Genomic DNA, 22,673 nt, shown 5'->3' on the forward strand with positions numbered 1-22,673 from the left:
CTAGTCTACCAATCAAGGAAACCCCTTTGATGTGAATCCTGATCCTTTTCCTTATTTTGGAAATACTGGTGCTCCTTATATGACAACGTTGTCCCTTCTCAGATTTAACATTGGTTTGCCAGTTTAGTTGTTTTCGACCCCTATGGTTCCGAATGTCCAAACTACTGCTCAACCAAATTCTCCTCCACCTAAACAACATCAACCTAGATTTGATCCTAAAGTTGACCCTTTTGCTTCTTCACCTATTGTTTCTTCATCAATTTCTTCCTCCTCATTTGGTGAAAGTATTGACTCTAGTAACGAGGAACCTAAGAAGAATAAGAAAAGAATGAAGAAGAAGAAAAATAAGCAAGTGGGAAACCAAGTAACCATTGCTACCCATGCAACTAGTATGGAGAAAACTTCCAATCAGCCCATAAAGTTAAATTACCTTGCAAGTTATGTAAGGGTGACCACCTTCTTCGATATTGTCCTAGTATTCCCAAGGTATTAGAAGTGTGGTCCATAGGCTCACATCAACCTTTGTTGTTAGCTTCTAGAGATAATGTTGGTGACAAACCATCAACTAGTGATCATAAAGTCCATGGGAAGAAGGGTAAAGTTAAGTTTCCCTATAAGTTATGTGAAGGGAATCATCCAATTCACCTTTGCTCTTATATTGATGAAGCATCCAAATTGTTGAGAAATATTACTGTTTCTCAACTACAACTTCCAGCTGGCTACTAAAAGATTTCCCCTAATCTTCCACTCATTTATGAAGTGATTGATCAAAATCCAAATCCAATTAATTCCACTCCCCATGAACATGAATCTCATTAGTTCGTTCCCAACCAACCATTAGTTGAGAAAATGGTTGAATCAATTCCACTTTCCATTGACCAGATTTTTCCCATAGAGAGTGAGTCTCATACCGCTAAGGTTATTCTCGTTTATTTAGGTTCCAATGAACTGGGGGGAAATCCTCTTGTTCTAATGACACAAGGGGAAAATTCTCCCATCCCCATTGAAATGGGGGAAAATCCTCCCATTCCCATAGCACAAGGGGGTAGTTCTCCCATTCCCAAGGAACCTCCTCCAAGTAGTATGGTCACTTCCTTTGATTGGAGTTGATTGGAAGTATATCATCTTCCTCCTTACGTGACCTTCCATATCATAGTACAAGGTTATAATATGGCCATATCTGACACAGTAATAGATGAATATGTATCTGTTGGTATTATGTCTTCAACTGCTTGGCAAGCTTTCAGTTCTCCGCAGCATATGCATGTTACCCAGGATCTGTTGGCTTTTAACAGAGGAACCAATCAATCATTAGGGATCCTTACTCAATTTCCTATTGCTGTGGGAAGAAATATTTTCTATATCAGTGTGGTAGTCCAAGGCCCTTTTGATTTTAATTTACTCCTTAGGAATGACTATGTTTATGACATGGGAGTTCTTGTCTCTTCACTCTTTCATGTGATGTGTTTCCCACATGAAGGAAGAATTTTCACCATTGACTAATTTTTATTCATTGGTCCTAATTTGACTCCCAATCAACCAACTTCCCTAAATGGTCCTTATATGCAAGTGGTATCTCACCCACCACAGGTTAATTATGTGGCAACCTATTCCATGCCCGTGTCTACTAATGATCAAGTAGATGATGTAGTGCATCATGCACTGGGAGCAGTGGTGCTTGATCTTTCCATTGGATTTTTTGATATGTATCCCTTCTAGAACATTATTCTCCCATCTGATGAGAGCATCTTGGAAGCCATGGTCTCTTGGGAGCCATGATTAATATAACCAGGGGTTTCAGAGCAAAGTTCCTTTTCTTGTGTCAAGCTCGTTAAAAAATGAAACAAGGTTCCTTGAGCAAAGTTCCTTTTCTTGTATCAAGATCGTTAAAAAATGAAACAAGGTATATGAGCATAGTTCTTTTCCTATGTCAATCTCATTAAAAAATGAAACAAATCCCCATCCAATCCAAGTATTTAACTAGATATCGTAAATATTAAGTCAAGTCTTTTTCTTGATCTCGTAAATGAACCTTCATTCCTTTGACCTATTAGTACACAATAGTCTACTTAGGTGAATGAAATGAAGCTTGGGGGGCGTGTGCCTAGAATTGTGTTATTATGCTACGGGCATGAAAACTTATCTCTAGAATAATTTTTCTCTGTTTCAAGATTGTGTAAAAATGAAACCACTCGTATGCATAGTTTTCCTCTGTTTCAAGCCTGTATAAAAATGAAACCAATTTCAAGCATAGTTTCCCATGTTTCAAGCTTGTGTCAAAATGAAACCATTCTCATCCTATCTCTTGTGATTGCCACTTTTATCAACCTGTCTTTTCCAGATGAGTCTTGGTTTTATCATTCCATCATCACCATCTGATTGGCCGATCATACACTTTCACTTGGTTGTTTTTCCCTTTCCCGAGGAACAACTGCAATGAGTGGTCTTATTAGCCTACCTATTAACCTCTATATGTTTTGAGCAGTTCCATCATGACTGGAACCAGTTGCTACCTTTTATACCACTCGTTCCTCTAGGAGGAGTCCTCTTTCAACTCTTTTAAGACTCCCAAAACATGAAAATATTGCCGAGTAATTGTCTTTTCGAACTCATTAAAATAAATGAAAAGACATTTACCCAGTATAAGTTTAACCTTTTTTTTGAACTAGGATAAACTATTTATGAAAAAGGAATACCTTAGTCAAACATGGCTAAGAGGTTCTCTTGAGTATCATTTTCTTCATTTTTTAGACTCTGGAAATTTTTACGAAAATAAACCTTTGGATTTTTCTTTTTTGCCTCTTTTTGAAACTCTCTAAACATGAAAAATAAGTCGAGTTACACCTTTTCTAGACCCGTAAAAACATCCAACAACATTGGACTCATCGAACATGACGAAACCAAACCACTCCTTCTCAAGGTTCGTTAAAAATATGTAGAAGGATTCATCTGAAGCATGAACTTATAGATCAAGCATATGTTATTTTCCTCAAGTTTGTCAAAAATAAAGAGGTACATACCAAAAATGGTTGGGGAAATTGGGAAAAGGAGGTACTTAACCTATTAATGGCAAAAAATCGCTCTTGAAAATGACACTCTTTCACTTCATCTCTATGATTGTTGGGTTGGGAAATCTGCTTGCCTCTTTGGTTAATCACACCATATCAAAAGCCTCCATAATTGGTTTTGATTCAATGTGCCAACTCCATAAAGTGTCTCCGATATGTTTAAGGGAAGTCCTTTAGTTGATATCTGCTACAATACCTTTAAGCCTTTGTTCATGTCTATCGTTCTTGAACCAGTTCCACATCAGAATCATTTAGTCTCAAATATTGATACCTGTTTCATGTCATTGATGGGGGATACATCAAGGCCCTCCTGTGACAAGTCGCTTCTTGTCGAGATCAACTCATTATCCAGGAAGTTGACGTAGAAACTCCCCTTGGTACATTGGAGCTTGTGTACCTCAATGGAAAGTTGCCTCACCCTCAATGACATGTCCACATTATTGGCCTTCGACCAAAATATTCTGTGTGGTGTTAAACTTCAACTCATTCATTCACACCCCATAAATTGTACTATGGTACCTTGAGAGCCAATAACATTATCGGTGGTTTCTCTCACATTTGTTAACGACTTACATCATGGGCTAATAATCAGATGGTGCCTACCATGTTTGAATCCATGATCTAGATTGAATCATTATATTGTTTGTCATCAATCTCAATGCATTTAGAGTGGAAAAAGTGGAGGAATCAACTCATGGGACCGTTTTTACGCGCGAGACCTAGTTTGGCGAAAATGGGTCTAAAAAAATTCGGGAGTGTTTTGAGGAATCAAATGAAATTTTTTTAGGGTAAATTTTTTCTGATTTAGTGCAAAACCTTTTCATGCCATTCTACACACAAATATATTTCCAATGGCACAAGAAGCACGTCAATCGGTGTTTGTATGCAAAAATTTATGCCACTCATAAGTTGACCTTCTTGTTTTCACACCTAAAATTATGGAGGATACTGTGTCAGCCCCCATTATTCATGGAAAAGTGCTAGACACATGTTTATGATGTAAAATACTCTAGAGGAGTCTAAATTGTAACTCAAGTTGAGAGTTAATGTAGTCAAACTTAACCACTAGTAGGCTATCGAGATGTGTTATAATCGTGCCACTATGAGGAAGAGGCATTCCATTATTTCGAGAGCATTTTGTTCCATAGCTGAGCAAAGATAGCTAGGAGAGGTAGGAGGTAGAGCACACAAAGAGGATATGTGAACTGTAGCAGCCCATGGGCCACAAAATTTACTTCTTTGTACCTATAGCCATATTTCCAAACAGAGAAAGAGAGCGAAGCAACCTCACCTTCCAGTTGGGTTTTCTCCCAAAAGGGTTTCCCAAAACATATATTATGTCTTATGTGAGTGTGTGAGATTATTTTATCGTTCCCTACTTTTCTGCATAATTTCCATTCACATGCATACACTAACTACAGTTAAATTTACAGATGTAAAAGTTTAATAAAATTGTAATAGTGTAAAAATTCAGAATTTTAATATATTATTTTCAGATATGTTATGATGAACTGTCTAGTGTAATATCCACAACAGTTTATGGATCGTTTGGTATCAGAGCAAGTTTATTTGGGTATTTTGTGGATATTGTAGGGATCAGGATCAATAGGGCCAAAAATTGTAAAATGCTAATCATGGTCGAAGAATTTGTAAATGAACCTCGTGATATTGGAGAGGTGAGGTTTACGCAGCCAGAACAAATTGCAGATATCAATCGAAATTTAAAACTCCTCATGTTGGCCTTTAATAACAAGCTGGGGATATTTGGAGAAGATGGGGGTTCAAATGCAGAGGAAAAATCAAAACTGGGATCATAAGGTCAGGGAGAAATGAAGAACCAGTCGAAGAAAGAACCCAAAAAAGATCAACACAATTCGAGTGTCGTGAACCATTCACAATCCTTGTTTATAATGGAAGCAAAAGTTGATATCAAGCCATATCACGACGAAATTGACGCTGTAAAGATGAACCATTGGTTACAACAACTAGAAGTTTATTTTAGTGTCCATGAGATTAAGGAAGGGAAAAATATCTCGTTCACGCGATTGAAATTAGAGTGCCATGCATTGACTTGGTTGGAGAACCACAAAGAAACCCTGAGGTTGGAGGGAGAAACTCCAGTGACTAAGTGGGAAGAATTCAAAACCCTCATTAAGTTACAATTTTATCCAATTGGGTACATGGAGGACCAGTGGATCTGGTAGCATTACTTCAAGAAAAATCCTAGCCTAAGCGTGCAAGAGTACACCATGGAGTTCATAAAGATGGCTATAATGTTGGGTATGTCTCCAAAGAACCTAGATGTACTCCTAAAGTATTTGGGGGGCCTGAAATTCCATTTGCATGAACACGTGGTGTTGTTCAAGCCCAAATCAGTGGACGAGGCTTGTGTACAGGCACGATACCTAGAGAACATAGGCTTGAAAAGAGCGCAATCGAGTGGATTGAAGCAAAATGAGCGATATGAAGCTTCTAAGGAGGGGAAGAAAAGATAAAAAGATGGAAGCCACAACACACCAGTGCAAAGATCCTAGCAACCATTGCAACCACTGCAACATTGATGGCCATACAGAGGAGAAGTGTTTCAAGTTGCATCTAGGGCTAAACCCGAAGAACAAGAAGAAATACAATAATAAGAAGAATCTCATGTCCACAAATCCAAACAACCAAGTTGAAAGTAGATCAGATGTGCATGAGAAGATCGTTTGTACATTAATGTAGAAGGAGGTGAATATGAGTAGCCTTCAACAATAGGAAGAGAAAGAAACGACCAAAATCTTCCATATAAAGATAACGCCAAGAAGACAAAAATTGATGCTCTGTTTGATCTAGGATCGTAGGTGAATCTCATTGTAGCAGAGCTAGTTAATAAGTTGAGGTTGGAAGTTTGTGATCATCCAAAACCATATCCACTGGGATGGGCAAATAAGGATGCAAAGCTGGGGGTAACAATACAATGTAGAATCAGATTTACTATCTGTGTTGATTTTATTGATGAAGTAGATCTAGATGTGGTTCCCTTTGATGTATGTGGGGTTGTGTTTGAGAGTCCATACATGTACATGCGCAATGCAATATTCATGAGGAGATACAACCACTAATGACTTGCCAAGGATGGAAAATCGTTCATCATCAATGCGCACAAAGGCAAGTCGAAAATTTCACTGGTAAGTTCAAACCAAGCCAAGAAATTGATATACTCCATCAAGAAGTATGTTTTATTGGTTTTAAGAGAAAGTGAGTCTGAAGAGGAGTCAATAAGAGGCAAGAAATCCCTACAGTGGTGTAATAGGAAAAAAAAAAAAACAATTGGAGGAGTTGTTAGATGCATACAGGGATATGCTCCAAGAACACAAAGGGTTACCACCTAAGAGATAAGTGGAACATGAGATCCAACTATTTCCATATTTCCCATTGCTAAATATTGGGTTGTACAAGTAGTCTTTTATAGAAGCAAGTGAGGTGAAGAAATAGTTGCCTAGTTGTTGGAACAGGGTGTCATTCGGCCGAGTACATCACCATGTGGGTCACCCATCATCATTGTGCCAAAGAAGGATGGGACTTGGTGGATGTGTATAGATTACAAGGCGTTGAATAAAATCACAATCAAGAACAAATACCTCTTGCCCAAGATAAACGATCTTCTAGATCAGTTGCAGCAAGCAAAGTACTTCACCAGGATGGACTTGAAGTCTGGATATCACCAGGTTCGATTCAAAGAAGAAGATACATGGAATACCACCTTCAAAACCAGGCAAGGTTTGTATGGGTGGTTAGTTATTCCATTTGGCCTATGTAATGCACCAACTACATTTATGAGATTAATGAATGATGTACTACACCATTTTATCGATTCATTTGTTATTGTTTATTTGGATGATATATTGGTATATTATAACAACCATAGTGAAAATTCCATGTAATAAAAGTTAATAAAGGAAAAATAATGACCACAGTTGATGGGACACTTATTTCAAGCTGAATGTTGGGAAAGACATCTGAGTGTGGGTATTCATTTGGTTTATTATGGCTAAGGAAATTGGCAAAGGCAATGGATAAGGATTTGGAAAGGCAAGTGGCATTTATTTATGAAAATAATGGAAATTTGGAGAAAACGAAGGTGAAAGGTCACAAGTTGCATGTGAGGAGGAAAATGAATGAAAATAATGCAAAATGAAGAAAATATAGGCCTAATTGATAAAAAGGCTTCTGAGGATCAGTTGATATCTTTTATCAGTTCAATTTTGGAGCTCTCTCATTATTCTCTCTCTCTCTCTCACTCTTAGACATAGATTTTTCTTGGAGCACTTTGACATTGGATCAAGAAAGGCAAGGAAGGCAAGAGGAAGGAAGGAGCAAGAACGTAGGAGCATGATCAAGAATCTACAACATGATTCTTTGCAGGTATCGATTTGCATGTGTGTTTTCCTTACTAGATTTGGCATGCATGGTATTGCATGTGGTTCTTTGCTGTTATGGCATGGGTTTTTCCAGGTGTGATAGTGTTTTCACCCTAGCCTTCGCCATTTTCGGATAACCATGGTGTGTCATGTTTTGTTTGAGTTGGATTTCCATATGGATTCGAAGCTAAGTAAGGTGGATCTCCGAATAATAGAACACATGGCCTAGTAACCCTTGAACTAGGCTGTGGGTTGCGGTAAAGCTAGATTTTGTGTTGCCTCGATGGACCTAGGAATCTCTGACCGGTGAATGGTGGGATATACGGTAAAGCCTAAAGGTGGTTGCCCTTGATTAGGTCTAGGAATCCTTGCCGACGATGTAACACCCTCCTCCCACATCTACCCAAGTAATCGACCAACCAGGGTAAACATGTGACGAGAAGTCACTATTATATGATTCAAACTTTTAAGTCACCTTAAGGAAGTGGAACCGATGGAAACACACCATACAAACCTTCCACATAAGCAACAAGACTCGCAAGTACCATCCCAACCTCTAAGGTAACCAGCCCCTAGGTAATACTAATTTTTTAGACTAATTAACCCCTGTATGCTCCCATGATATGGGCATGCATGCGTTCAAGATGCTCTAGATGCTCCCATAGAATGGGTATGCCAGCATCCAAGGACTTTTCTACCCAGTGTTGTGCTCGCATCCTTGGGATTTGAGCCATTTTTCAGGCCCAAAGCCCAGGTCACTGCCTAGAACTAAATGACACCTTCAAAATAGAAAGATAACAATGGAATAATGATGCAAATGCAATTACTTGAACAAGGGATTGACTAGACCCCTACTAGCCATGATAGTAATTTCTTCAATCATGTAATCTGCATGTGTAAATAACAGATCTAGGCATAGGGGTCTCATACTCATATGAGAATCGCTAAGAAGCATTGATTCCTCAACACATTAGCTATAGTTTCATTGATTAGGCCATAGATACATTGTTCATTCATTTACAATAAAAAAAATGATGAGAGCCATACATAGCCACTGTCATAATACATATTCATAACCAACATAATAGTAACAGAAATACCAAGGAAACAACAACCATATAATCCACATATAAACCAACATAATACTCATGAAATACAAGGAGAAATAACCTCATATGGTAACTAAGTTGTGATCATGATTGTGCCTTCGACCAAAATATTTCGTGTGGTGTTAGAATTCAACTCATTCATTCACACCCCATAAATTGTACTATGGTACCTTGAGAGCCATTATCATTATCAATGGTTTCTCTCACATATGTTAATGACTTACATCATTGGATGATAATCAAATGGTGGCTACCATGTTTGACTCCATGATCTATATTGAATCATTATATTGTTTGTCATCAATCTCAATGCATTCAGAGTGGAAAAAGTGGAGGAATCAACTCATGGGACCATTTTTACTAGCGAGACCCAGTTTGGCGAAATAGGGTCTAAAAAATTTTGGGAGTGTTTTGAGGAATAAAACGACATTTTTTTGGGGTAAAGTTTTTCCGATTTAGTGAAATTTTTTTTCATGCCATTCTACACACAAATATATTTCCAATGGCGTAAGAAGCACATCAATCGAAGTCCGTATGCAAAAGTTATGCCACTCAGAAGTTGACCTTCTTGTTTTCACACCTAAAATTTGGGAGGATGTTGTGTTAGCCCCCATTATTCATGGAAAAGGGTGTAGCCACATGTTTATGATGTAGAATAATCTAGAAGAGTCTATATTGTAACTCAAGTTGAGAGTTAATGTAGTCAAACTTAACCACTAGTAGGCTATCGAGATGTGTTATAAGTAGGCCACTAGGAGGAAGAGACATTCCATTCTTTCGAGAGCATTTTGTTCCATAGCTGAGCAAAGATAGATAGGAGAGGTAGGATGTAGAGCACACAAAGAGGATATCTGCACTGTAGCAGCCCACGGGCCACAAACTTTTCTTCTTTGTACCTGTAGCCATATTTCCAAACAGAGAAAGAGAGCAAAGCGACCTCACCTTCCAGTTGGGTTTTCTCCTGAAAGGGTTTGCCAGAACATATTATTTCTTATGTGTGGGTGTGAGCTTATTTTATCGTTCTCTATTTTTCTACATAATTTCCATTTACATGCATACACTAACTACAGTTAAATTTATAGATATAGAAATTTAATACAATTGTAATAGTGTAAAAATTTAGAATTTTAATATATTATTTTCAAATTTGTTGTGACGAATTGTTCAGTGTAATATCCACGACAGTTTATGGATCATTTGGTATCATAGAAAGTTTATTTGGGTATTTTTTGGATATTGTAGGGATCCAAATCGACAAGGCTGAAAATCATAAAACACTAATCATGGTCGACGAATCTGTGCATAAACCTCGTGATCTTAGAGAGGTGAGGTTTGCGCAGCTAGAACAACAAGTTGCAAATATCAATCGCAATGTAAAACTCCTCATGGTGGCATTTAATAACAAGATGGGGATATTTGGAGAAGATGGGGGTTCGAATGCAGAGGACAAATCAAAACTGGGATCACAAGATCGGGGAGAAACGAAGAACAAGTGGAAGAAAGAATCTGGAAAAGATCAACAAAATTTGAGTGTCGTTAACCTATCACAGTCCCTATTTAAAATGGAAGAAAAAGTCAATATCAAGCCATATCATGATGAGATCGATGATTTGAAGATGAACCACTGGAACAACTCGAATTTTATTTCAGTGTCCATGAGATTGAGGAACGAAAAAAGATCTCATTCGTGCAACTGAAATTAGAGTGCCATGTACTGACTTGGTTGGAGAGCCACAAAGAAACCCTGAGGTTGGAGGGAGAAACTCCAGTGACTGAGTGGGAAGAATTCAAAACCCTCATTAAGATACAATTTTATCCAATTGGGTACATGGAGGACCAGTGGATCCAGTAGCATTACTTCAGGCAAAATCCCAGCCAAAGCATGCAGGAATACACCATGGAGTTCATAAATATGGCTATAATGTTGGGTATCTCTCCAAAGAACCTATATGTACTCCTAAAGTATTTGGGGGGTTTGCACCACCATCTGCATGAACAAGTGATGTTGTTCAAACCCAAATCAGTGGACGAGGCTTGTGTATAGGCATGGTACCTGGAGAACATAGGCCTGAAAAGAGTGCAATCAAGTGGATTGAAGCAAAAGGAGCAATATAAAGCTTCTAAGGAGGGGAAGAAAAGATAAAAATATGGTAGCCACAACACACCAGTGAAAAGATCCTAGCAACCACTACAACCATTGCAACATTGATGGCCATACAGAGGAGAAGTGTTGGAAGTTGCATCCAGAGCTAAACCCGAAGAACAAGAAGAAAGACAATAATAAGAAGAATCTCATTTCCACGAATCCGAACAACCAAGTAGAAAGTAGATCATATGTGGATGAGAAGATCGTATGTACGTCAGTGTAGAAGGAGGTGAATATGAGTAGCCTTCAACAACAGGAAGATAAAGAAATGACCAAAATATTCCATATAAATATGCAAGTCAAGAAGACAAAGATTGATGCTTTGTTTGACTCAGGATCGTAGGTGAATCCATTGTAGCAGACCTGGTCAATAAGTTGAGGTTGGAAGTTTGTGATCATCCAAACCCATATCCACCGGGATGGGTAAATAAGGATGAAAATTTAAAGGTAACAGAACAATGTAGAATCAGATTTACTATCAGTGTTGATTTTATTGATGAAGTAGATCTAGATGTGATTCCCTTTGATGTATGTGGCGTCGTGTTTGGGAGTCCATAAATGTACATGCGCAATGAAATATTCATGAGGAGATCCAACCAGTAACGACTCACCAAGGATGGAAAATCGTTCATCATCAATGTGCACAAAGTCAAGTCGAAAATTTCACTGGTAAGTTCAAACCAAGCCAAGAAATTGATCAGTTCCCACAAGAAGTATGTTTTGTTGTTTTTAAGAGAAAGTCAGTCTAAAGAGGAGTCAATAAGAGGCAAGGAATCCCTAGAGGGGTGTACTAGGAAATAAAAACAACAATTGGAGGAGTTGTTACATGCATACAGGGATGTGCTCCAAGAACCCAAAGGGTTACCACCTAAGAGATAAGTGGAACATGAGATCCAACTAAATCCAGATTCCCCATTGCCAAATATTGAGTTGTATAGGAATTCTTTTATAGAAGCAAGTGAGGTGAAGAAATAGTTGCATAATTGTTGGAACAGGGTGTCATTCAGCCGAGTACATCACCATGTGGGTCACCCATCATCATTGTGCTAAATAAGGATGGAACTTGGTGGATGTGTATAGATTACAGGGCGTTGAATATAATCATGCTCAAGAACAAATACCTCCTACCCAGGATAAATGATCTTCTAGATAAGTTGTAGCAAGCAAAGTACTTCACTAGGATGGACTTGAAGTCTAGATATCACCAGGTTTGAGTCAAAGAAGAAGATACATGGAAGACCACCTTCAAAACCATGCAAGGTTTGTATGAGTGTTTAGTTATTCCATTTGGCCTATGTAATGCACCAACTGCATTTATGAGATTAATGAGTGATGTACTACACCCTTTTATAGATTCATTTGTTATTGTTTATTTGGATGATATACTGGTATATTATAATAGCCCTAGTGAAAATTCCATGTAATAAAAGTTAATAAAGGAAAAATAATGACCACAGTTGATGGGACACTTATTTCAAGCTGAATGTTGGGAAAGACATCCTAGTGTGGGTGTTAATTTGGTTTATTATGGCTAAGGAAATTGACAAAGGCAATGGCTAAGGCTTTGGAAAGGCAAGTGGCATTTATTTAGGAAAATAATGGAAATTTGGAGAAAAGGAAGGTGAAAGGTCGCAGGTTGCATGTGAGGAGGAAAATGAAGAAAATATAAGCCTAACTTATAAAAAGGCTTCTAAAGACTAGTTGGTATCTTTTATCAGTTCAGTTTTGGAGCTCTCTCATTATTCTTTCTCTCTCTCTCTCTCACTCTTAGACACAGAGTTTTCTTGGAGCACTCTGACATTGGATCAATAAAGGCAAAGAAGGCAAGAGGAAGGAAGGAGCAAGAAAGGAATAGCATGATCAAGACTCTACAACATGATTCTTTGCAGGTATCGATTTGCATGTCTGTTTTCCTTGCTAGATTTGGCATGCATGGTATTGCATGTGGTTCTTTGCTATTATGGCATGGGTTTTTCCAGGTGTGATAGTGTTTTCAGCCTAGCCTTGCCATTTTCAGATAACCATGGTGTGATGGGTTTCTCATGTTTTGTTTGAGCTGGATTTCCAGATGGATTCAAAGCTAAGTGAGGTGGATCTCCGAATAATAGAACACATGGCCTAGTAACCCTTGAGCCAGGTTGTGAGTTACGTTAAAGCCCTATTTTGTGTTGCCTCGGTGGGCCTAGGAACCGTCGACCAGTGAATGGTGGGATATATGGTAAAGCCTAAAGGTGGTTGCCCTTGATAAGGTCTAGGAATCCTTGCCGACGATGTAACACCATCCTCCCACATCTACCCAAGTAATCGACCAACCAGGGTAACACATGTGATGATAAGTTACTATGATATGATTCGACCTTTTAAGTCACCTTAAGGAAGTGGAACTAACGGAAACACACCATACAAACCTTCTACATCAGCAACAAGACTCTCAGGAACCATCGCAACCTCTAAGGTAACCAACCCCTAGGTACAATTGATCTTTTAGACCAATTAAACCCCGTATGCTCCCATGATATGGGCATGCATGTGCCAAGAGGCTCTAGACGCTCCCATAGCATGGGTATGCCAACCTCTAGGGACTTTTCTGCACAATGTTGTGCTCGCGTCCCTGGGATTTGAGCCACTTTTTCAGGCCCAAATCCCAGGTCATTGCCCATAACTAAATGACACCTTCGGAACAGAAAGATAACAATGGAATAATGATGCAGATGCAATTACTTGAACAAGAGATAGACTAGACCCCTACTAGCCATGACAGGAATTTCGTCAAACATGTCACAAATATGTAATCTATAGGTGTGAATAATAGATCTAAGAATAGGGGTCTCATACTCATCTGAGAATTACTAAGAAGCATTGATTCCTCAACACATTAGCTGCAATTTCATCCATTAGGCCATAGATACATTGTTCATTCATTTACAATTAAAAACATGATGAGATCCATACATAGTCACTATCATAATACATCGTCATAACCAACATAATAGCAACAGAAATACCAACGAAAAAACAACCCTATAATCCACATATAAACCAACATAATACTCATGAAATACAAGGAGAAATAACCTCATATTAATGATGCAAAGGCCAACCAGTTGTGGGACTTCCACAAATCACCTAACCGTAGACATGGCTAAGCCAAATCTCTCTTCATCCAATCACCCCTGTGCCATATTCCAAGAATGAATGTGGGATCTCATAAAACACATCAATCCAAAACTATCCAGGGCTTCCAGAGGCCAAGCACCTCAACCCATAAAACAATGATTCCACTTCATGGTCGGACATCACAAAACCATCTAGGGATCCAGAGTGTTTGTTCCAACCAAAGCTTCCAGGACTCATAACTCAACCCACAGTTGCCACCGGGCTTCCAGGACTAGTAACTCAACCCACCAAGGGCTTCTAGAGTGTTTGTCCAACCAAGGCTTCCATGACTAGTAACTCAACCCAAGTTGTTACATGGCTTCTAGAGCGTTTGTCCAACCCAGGCTTCTAGGAACTAATAACTCAACCCAAGCTAAAGGAAACATGAAAACCAACTAGAAAAATAAAGAAATGAACCCATAACACCATGGCTATCTAGGAAATGGCAAGGCTAGGAAAATCCACTATCAATCAAGGCAATCCTCCATGTCAGTGACATATGATGACCAATAAACTTCATGCATATGCCATGCACACCAAAACTAGTGAGGAAAACATACATGCAACTCGGTACCTGCAAGTAAAACCCACTATAGCTGCCGATCCCAATGTCCTCTTATGATTTCCTACTCTTCCTTTGCCTTCTTTCTCCAAAACCCCAAGTATGCCACACTCCTCCAAGAGTGCTCCAAGAAAACTCTAAGTGTCTAAGAGTATGAGAGAGAGAGAATATAAGAGAGCTCCACCAAAACTTGTCAAAATATTAAGTACTGATCCTCATAATCCTTTCTATCAATAAGGCTTCTATTTTCTTAATTTTCCATTATTTTTCTTCAATTTCCTCCTCACATGCAATCTGTGACATTTCACCTTCCTTTTCTCCTAATTTCCTTTATTTTCATAAATAAAATGCTAATAAATGCCTCATGCATATCCAAAGCCTTTGCCATTCCCTTTGCCAATTTCCTTAGCCATAATAAATGGAGTCAACGCCCACTAGGATTTTTTTCCTACCATTCATCTTGGCATACATGTCCCATGATAATGGCCTTATATATATTTTTACATGAATTTTTAACCAGCGTTGTTACAAAACCCTCGCCCTTGAGGGAACACCGCCCTCGGTGTTCAATGAAACCTATAACCAACAAGGCTTTTGAAAACAAAACATATTTCCCATGGAGCTTTATAACATAGCTTGTTGCAGTATTTACCACAATAACCACATATACACACATACACATTTCTTAACCCAACAAATAATCATACTGTCTATGGAGATTTATAAACCAGCATGATATAGTATTTACAATAATATACACATATACATATTTTCTCAACCAACAAATAAAAGGATATGATGCTTGCATCCACAACAAGGTAATCCAAAGACTCACACCTCCACCCTCAAAGTAATACGAGGATTCACCTCCTTCCCAGGAAGTCCAGAATCCACTGCAAGGTCAAATCTGCGTCCAATGTCCAATGCTATAATCATGTGCCACTTGTCTTCTCAGTGAAAAATTACCGACTCAGTTCCAAGGCACACTCCCAATGTGCATTTGATTCCAACCAGGGATGCTAATGACCAAAACGAATATATCCTTGACCTTCCCTTCTCTGCTACACACTCCCTTAGGTAATTTGGTCACCCCCTTCTATGCAGTCACACATCTTCCAAGTTTCGCTGGCTCCCCCATCTTGGGAAGTCCATCCCTTGGCAAGGTTTCCTCGCATCAGAAGGTCTAAAAACCAAGGCATATCCCTACCTTAAAACCATCACACCTGTCATAACATGCTCATGGAAATCAATGGACACTATTGGGTACTAGTGTCCCACAATGACCCTGCTCCTGAATGCTTTACCAACATACTGTTGCCTGTTCCAATTCCTTTTGTTGTTGCTGCTAATGATTGCCGTCAATTTCAACCACCCAACTGGGCATACCAAGCACATAATTTCCATTAGATTTGAAATAAATTGAAATAAATTCAAATCGTCCCTCATTGGTTTCCTATCAACAAGGTACACTTGCAATTCTATTCGCTTCCTGTCACAGCAAGTCAAACTAACATCTTTGACCAAATCATCATGTATAAACATATCACATTAGGTTAGCTAAGAAACACAACCATCATAGATCAAAATCATAAATCACATGTAACCATCATAAACCATAATCATAAATCACATGTAATCATCATAGACCATAATCATAAATCACATGCATAATAAAATTTTAATAAAACACTGATACTTATTCTTTAATCAATCCTTAACTCCTTCATTTTTTCTTTCTGTACACACACCAGATTGGTTGCCACACCCAAAAAACACCCAACGCCCTTTTCTTTTCTTCAATCATGTACACATACACAATGTACATCAAAACGCATACATCCACACACAATGTGCGACACCACACAATACATGTACCTACACCTGACATACCACACATACATCTACACCCAGTGTGCAACACAACACAATACATATTCCCACATCCGACATACACCACAACACAATACATACACCTATACCTGATGTGCAATAGAATACATATACATACACATAGTACAACACAATGAATACACATGTTACGATACCACGACTACACGATGCACATACATTGTACTGCATGCTTGCAATACAACATGTATGACATGCACACAATACCACATGTGCACCAGTACCATAGGTACAATAGGTACACAGTACTACCTCTACACAACACCACTTTCATGACATCTGCACAACATCACATGCACATTGTGTACACAATGCCACATGCACACTGCACCACTTGTACAACATGTACATAATACCACATGTACACAGTACCACATGCACGACATGTACATGGCACCACATGTATATAGAACCACATGCAAAACATGTATACAACACCACCTGCACACAGTACCACTTGTACAACATGTACACAACACCACATGCACATAACATCACTTTTACAATCATGCACACAACACCATATGTACATAGCACCACATGTAAAACATGCACGCAACACCACATGTACATAGCATTGCATATCCAATATGTACATAACATCATCTGTACACAACAATGCATATCCAACATGTGCACAACACCATATGCATACAATGCCGCATATCAATCATCCACATAGTACGATATGTATACAACACCGCATATCCAACATGTTCATAGCACCATATTTTTCTAGCACAACATATGCAATGTACATACAACACCATACATACAAAAGGCACACAACATCATATGTACATAATACTACATATATTACATGTACACATCACCATAGGTATAATAATTGAATATACAACATGCACAACATATACATAACAATAGCATTGCACATCCAAAACCAAAATTTCTTTACCAAGAGACCTTGCTTCTAGTGTCTTTCTGCCATCCATGCTTATCTTAGCATGCCGCAGATGTCATTTCTTTCATTCAGCTGATGTATCCCTCAGAGTTACTTATCATAGCATAAACATAGGCATAATACAAGCATACAATATCAATTCATATCCACATGATACTGACCTCGTATATTTGTCATGACTACTCTCCCCACTTGATTCCCCATAAGACCAAGAACCTCATCATGCCATCCACTTGCATAAGCAATCACTCCTCCACAAGAATGATCCCTGACCACCCTGTTGGATAGTGACATAGATACATGGATACATACATACATATACATAAACATTAGCTTAAAAAAATCATGATCCCGTTATACAACGTCATAGATACACACATATATACATATAAACATTAGCATTACACAACCATGATCCATGACGACCCTATCAGAAATGACATACATACATACATATATACATATAAACATTAGCATTACACAACCATGATCCATGACGACCCTATCAGAAATGACACACATACATACATGCATGTATACATATATATACATCAACACAATCATGATCACAACATAATTACCAGATATCATAAGGTCAAGGTTAAGAGAACTCCCTTTATTTGTGCACACCATGCACAACATTGAGAACAATCATTCCCAACATAGCTAAGGCATCTGATGCCTCAGATCCATTTACTTCACCTTTCCTGTTACCTTTCTCATGACTGTCCTGCCACTATCTATTTACACCAATGGACCGAACCAATCTAACTGATTGTCATATTTTTACATTCAACTTTCCTTACTCATGCACCGAGTTTCATTCGAGTCTTAAATTCTTGCTAGATTTCTTTCATGTCTCCCCAAGCTCCACTGTATTGCCTCTTTTCCCAACCAATTCCCAAGACTCTCAAAACATTAAAGGTAATACCAAGAGCAAATAAGAATAAAACCATGAAAATCAATAACCATACGATATCAAAAACAAAGTGGCAAGGCCTTGCACCAAACATAAACAAACCCCATAAATCAAGCTCAAAAATTCACAAAATACCAAAAGAACAGGACTCTCAACAAACGCCATGACTTAATCCCCATGGTTCCTAGTGCTTCGAAGGGAAAACTCAACCTGAGCCTTCTTTGAGATTTCATGGAAACCTTTTTTCCATGTAATCCCTTGCATCATATTGGCATCAACACATAATTGTCAGTGCATAAATAAACATAACAAGACACTGATTACCTTACCTTGCTATGCCAAGCATGTTGTCTTGCAACTAAACACATTCACACCATATCTCAAGGGACTCCAATTCCTTTGATAGATCTAGCTATAACTAGATACCAACTTTTATACTTGTGAAATACATGTCCATGAATATAGCACATACCCACATAATGTCAGAAGAAATCAAGGTTAAGAAGACCTCTGGTATGCAAAGCACTCATTCATTTGAAATTAGGGTTTCCAAACATATCCAAAGGAATTCTTGCCCAATTGATTTCTTTTACCTTTTTACCTTGATGCAATTGAGTCTTACTATGTAATGTCAAATCACCCAATGGATAGTTATAAAAACAAATTCAACTATTAGCTTGTCATGCTAATACCAAGCATGTTTCTTGCAACTGTTCACACATGTCAACCACATGTTCCAAATATTAAGGCAGTCATATCTATCAATTTGAAATTAACCACTATCAAGACTAACGATCATGTCATAATCCATGGTCAACTCATAGTCATTAGGCATAATGCTACAACTGCCACCTATTACACTCAAGTACATGTCAACTATCTCAACACATGTGTTAGTACAATCATCTTAAAACAAATATCATTCCTTCAAGAAATCCTATAGATTCATGCTCATATCATGCAATAAATAAAACATTCAACAGTTATAAAAGTACCATGTTAGATAAATCAATTAGAAAACATAATAGACACTAATCACTCAAACACCAAATAGACGACTGTAATAGATCTGACCTATAAATATATGATAATGATGCCAATATACCCAATAATATAACATGAAAATGCTTCTCTTTATTGATCAAACCCTTGAGGTAGGGTAACACCATACAATCACTCTTTAAAGAAGGAGAACACTCCACAAACCATATGCTTGTCCATACAATAATCCTTGACATCTCTCAATGGGTAGTCTCTAGCCTCTATATAGGATTCATACATGCAATACCATGGGTCATTACCATGTTTCTCTCAATACCATATATCTAATACCATGGGCTTACCATATAACTATGGTACATCCCATTATTACATTATTCCCTTGGATACCTCCCTTTGTACCCCATACTACCCCCCCAGGTATACTACATTCCACCCCCCTTAAACATGTTTCATCCCAAAAACATAAGAGGAACACAAATAATAAGTTCTAATCAAAAGGGTAGTCCACTAGTACCATGCATGTGCATCTAGCCATCCAAGAGAAAGGTGAACCCTTGATCTAGTTGGTACCTCGCTCGCTTGAGATGGAAGTTGACCATAGTGGCTCCTCTGTGTTGATGTGTTGTGGGTGGATTGTCGCTCCTCTTTATCTGTCATGCGGGGGTTGTTGTCCTTATGGCTAATTTGTTGCCATCGTGTTGGTTTTTTTCTTGCGGGGTGACGTGGGCAGTGATATGCTGAATTTTTAACCAACGGTGTATCTTTCTTTAATTCACCACCTAATGGAGCCTACTTGGTATCTGGTACATGTTGTGGCGCGTGCTGTTGTTGCTTATCTTCCAATATTACTTCAACCACGAATTCCTCATTTGATGTATCACTACCTGTAACATCTTCTGCTTCAGCCTCCTTGGACTCTACCTGTTTATTGATGGAAATATCCTGTTATCACTGAAAATGCCGCTGTCAAATTTTTTTAGCTTGGCTTAAAGTCAGGGTATTTTCGCAGCGCCAGAATTCTTTTTAGCAGTTTCGCAGCGCTACCTGTTTGAGTGGTTTCGTAGCGTGCTACGAAACTGGGGATTTGTTTGAGTTTTCAGTGAAGGTCCAAATCCTAGCATGCTTATTGTACAGAGTTCTACTTCCCTCCAGGAATGTCGATGAGAGCAGTGGCAGTATGTTCAAGGAGACACCTTATGATGATGCAGCTATTGTAGGATTGCCATCAAATACATTAAGGAAGTTATCTCTGAATTCCGGCTCATGGGTGATTGTGAAAGATGTACATACTAATGTGGGAGACTTGCAGGAGATTTTGTGTTGAATCCTCTAGACAAAGAATCTATTAAATTTTATAAGTCATAGAGTGTTTGATATTTGGGATTGTCCTTTCACAATCTGTAACTTCTTTCACAAAACAGGACAGGCACCTGCATTACAGGTATTCTCTTGGCCAAATCCATAGGAGTTGCGCCCATTCAAGCATCTCTTTCACTAATTTTAGCTGCCCAACCACTTCTCAGAGCTCGAATCGTTGACAAACAAGGCCAGCTATGCTTTGATATCAATGATAATGTATTGCTGGATATTGAAATCATAAACCAGGAAGCCCTGCAGCCTGTGGAAAACATAGATAGAAGGGCTCAAGAGCCATGGCTGCAAATAGTAGAAGACGAGATGAATACCACTTTTCCTCAACAGAAACCGTTCAGAGTTATCGAAGCTCATCTGTATCGTTTTCCCAATACAGACAGTTTAATCATACTGAAACTGCACCCTGTTGCAACAGACCATCTTTCTGCAGTGGGTATTTCTTCTCAGTTTATGAAGCATTTACAGGGCTTTGTTATTGCTGAGGAGAATGGAGAAGATCTGCAGGAGTTGATTGACAGAAGGATGAGAGTCGAGCTGGAGAAACGTTTGGAGATGGGTGAGGAAGTTCCTCCATGTGTGGAAGATGCCATTCCTCCTGGAAAAGCCAGTAAACCATTCTGGGCACGTGGCCTCGACGTTTTGGGTTATGGGTTGTTGTTATAGCTCCAAATCTCACTCTTATGGTTTGTGATGCTGCACTTATGGCCTAGGGCAACCCCTCCTTCCAGACCTGGTCCAAAAATTTAAAAAACAGTGTTTTATTCCCTGTACGCGACTTTGCCCTGTGTTAAACGCGTGTACACGCGGGTCTGTCATACCCAACCCGCGTGTATATATTAAAACACTTAAAAAAATATAATTTCCTCTTTTTCGGGCGGTGATCGCGGGTTTACCTGCTGGATCACCTGTTAGTGCCCGTGGCCCAACTGTTCCCAACCAACTCCTAACTAAAAAACTACTTTGGAGAGGGTATAAAAAGACATCAAAGGGAAGGCCAAGGGGAGAGAGAAAGGAGAGCAAGATTATTATGCTGAGATTTTTCCCTTAGACCAGGTCTGAAGTCCTTGGTGCATCCTGCACTTCCCCCATTTTGCATAGGAAACCCTTGTTTCCATGTGTATTGGTGATCATTCATCCTTGACATCATCATTGAGTAAGACTTGGAAGGAGCTCTTGTTGGAGGCTGGAGGCTGGAACGAATCCGGGAGGAAGCTTGCTTGGAGCCTGCTGAAGGTGTTCAGGTGATATCTTTCCGATATATGTACTTTATTTGCCTTTATATATAAAGAAACACGTCTTTGTTCCCGAATAATCTTTCTTTATGCTTATGAGATTCTTGTGTTGAATTCTTATGAAAGTAGTTACTTTAAGATTATTTATAACTAACTTTATAGCATAAAGATGATTTATACATAAACTTCTATACATGTACTGTTGTGTTCTTTGATTTGTTTGTCTTGCAGGTCAGAGAAAGAAGAAGGGAACTCCAAGAAGGGTTTGCACCCTAACGGTCTTCTCGGACGTAGGACCTTAGGTATGTACCCTAAACATTAGAATTTGCTTAAAAGTAAAAAAGATGGCTGTGTGTGTGTGTTTCTTTGTATAAGCAATTTTCAGTCTGGTAGAGTCTCAGCCCAAAGGACTCTAGGGGTACTTTCCCTTCAACCAGTTGTCTGCTTTCCGCCATGCTATTCTTCCATTGGAGAATGTGGTCGACGACAGGAAGTCTCGTATCATTTTCGCCGATTTCGGTGAATCTGCTACAAACAAAATGCTTCGAGTATGTGAGAGTAAATCATCGGATTTGAATGGGTTGCTAATTGCTGCATCATTGAGGGCGGTTGCAAAGTTCAAAGGCACAGGAAGCAGAGGAGAGCATTATGCATCAGCTATTCTGCTCAACTGCAGATCCATGTTGGAGCCTGTGATACCAGATTCCACCTCAGGTTTCTACCAATCAGCAATTTTGAAAACATTCCATGCCACTGAAACAGAACCCTTATTGGAGCTTGCAAAAAGGGTCACCAGCGATCTAAACGAAGGCAGATATGAAGAAGGCAGTTCTGAAAGTGTTCATGTCGAAGGTCGAGGAAGCTAAAAACCAGAA

The 22,673-nt window shown here is 38.8% G+C and overlaps 1 protein-coding gene across 1 annotated transcript; it reads left to right on the forward strand.

Moving 5' to 3' along the window:
• Window positions 1-1,170: 1,170 nt before the first annotated feature.
• Window positions 1,171-22,664, forward strand: LOC149151956 (uncharacterized). Its single transcript, XM_089443327.1, has 3 exons — window positions 1,171-1,280; window positions 20,614-21,187; window positions 22,236-22,664. Exons 1-3 carry the CDS (start codon window positions 1,171-1,173, stop codon window positions 22,662-22,664), a joined length of 1,113 nt encoding a protein of 370 aa, XP_089299453.1.
• Window positions 22,665-22,673: the final 9 nt, after the last annotated feature.

Source organism: Pinus tabuliformis, chromosome 9, assembly GCF_031772625.1.
Source record: "Pinus tabuliformis cultivar Carrire ecotype Pingquan chromosome 9, CPIR1, whole genome shotgun sequence".
In the NCBI taxonomy this organism is placed as follows: domain Eukaryota; kingdom Viridiplantae; phylum Streptophyta; class Pinopsida; order Pinales; family Pinaceae; genus Pinus; species Pinus tabuliformis.

Coding starts and splice junctions, on each gene's coding strand:
- LOC149151956 (XM_089443327.1), top strand. CDS start 1,171: ATGGCCATATCTGACACAGTAATAGATGAATATGTATCTGTTGGTATT. Junction 1,281..20,613: donor ATGCATGTTACCCAGGATCT/GTTGGCTTTTAA, acceptor TTCACAAAACAG/GACAGGCACCTGCATTACAG. Junction 21,188..22,235: donor AAGCCAGTAAACCATTCTGG/GCACGTGGCCTC, acceptor CCCTTCAACCAG/TTGTCTGCTTTCCGCCATGC.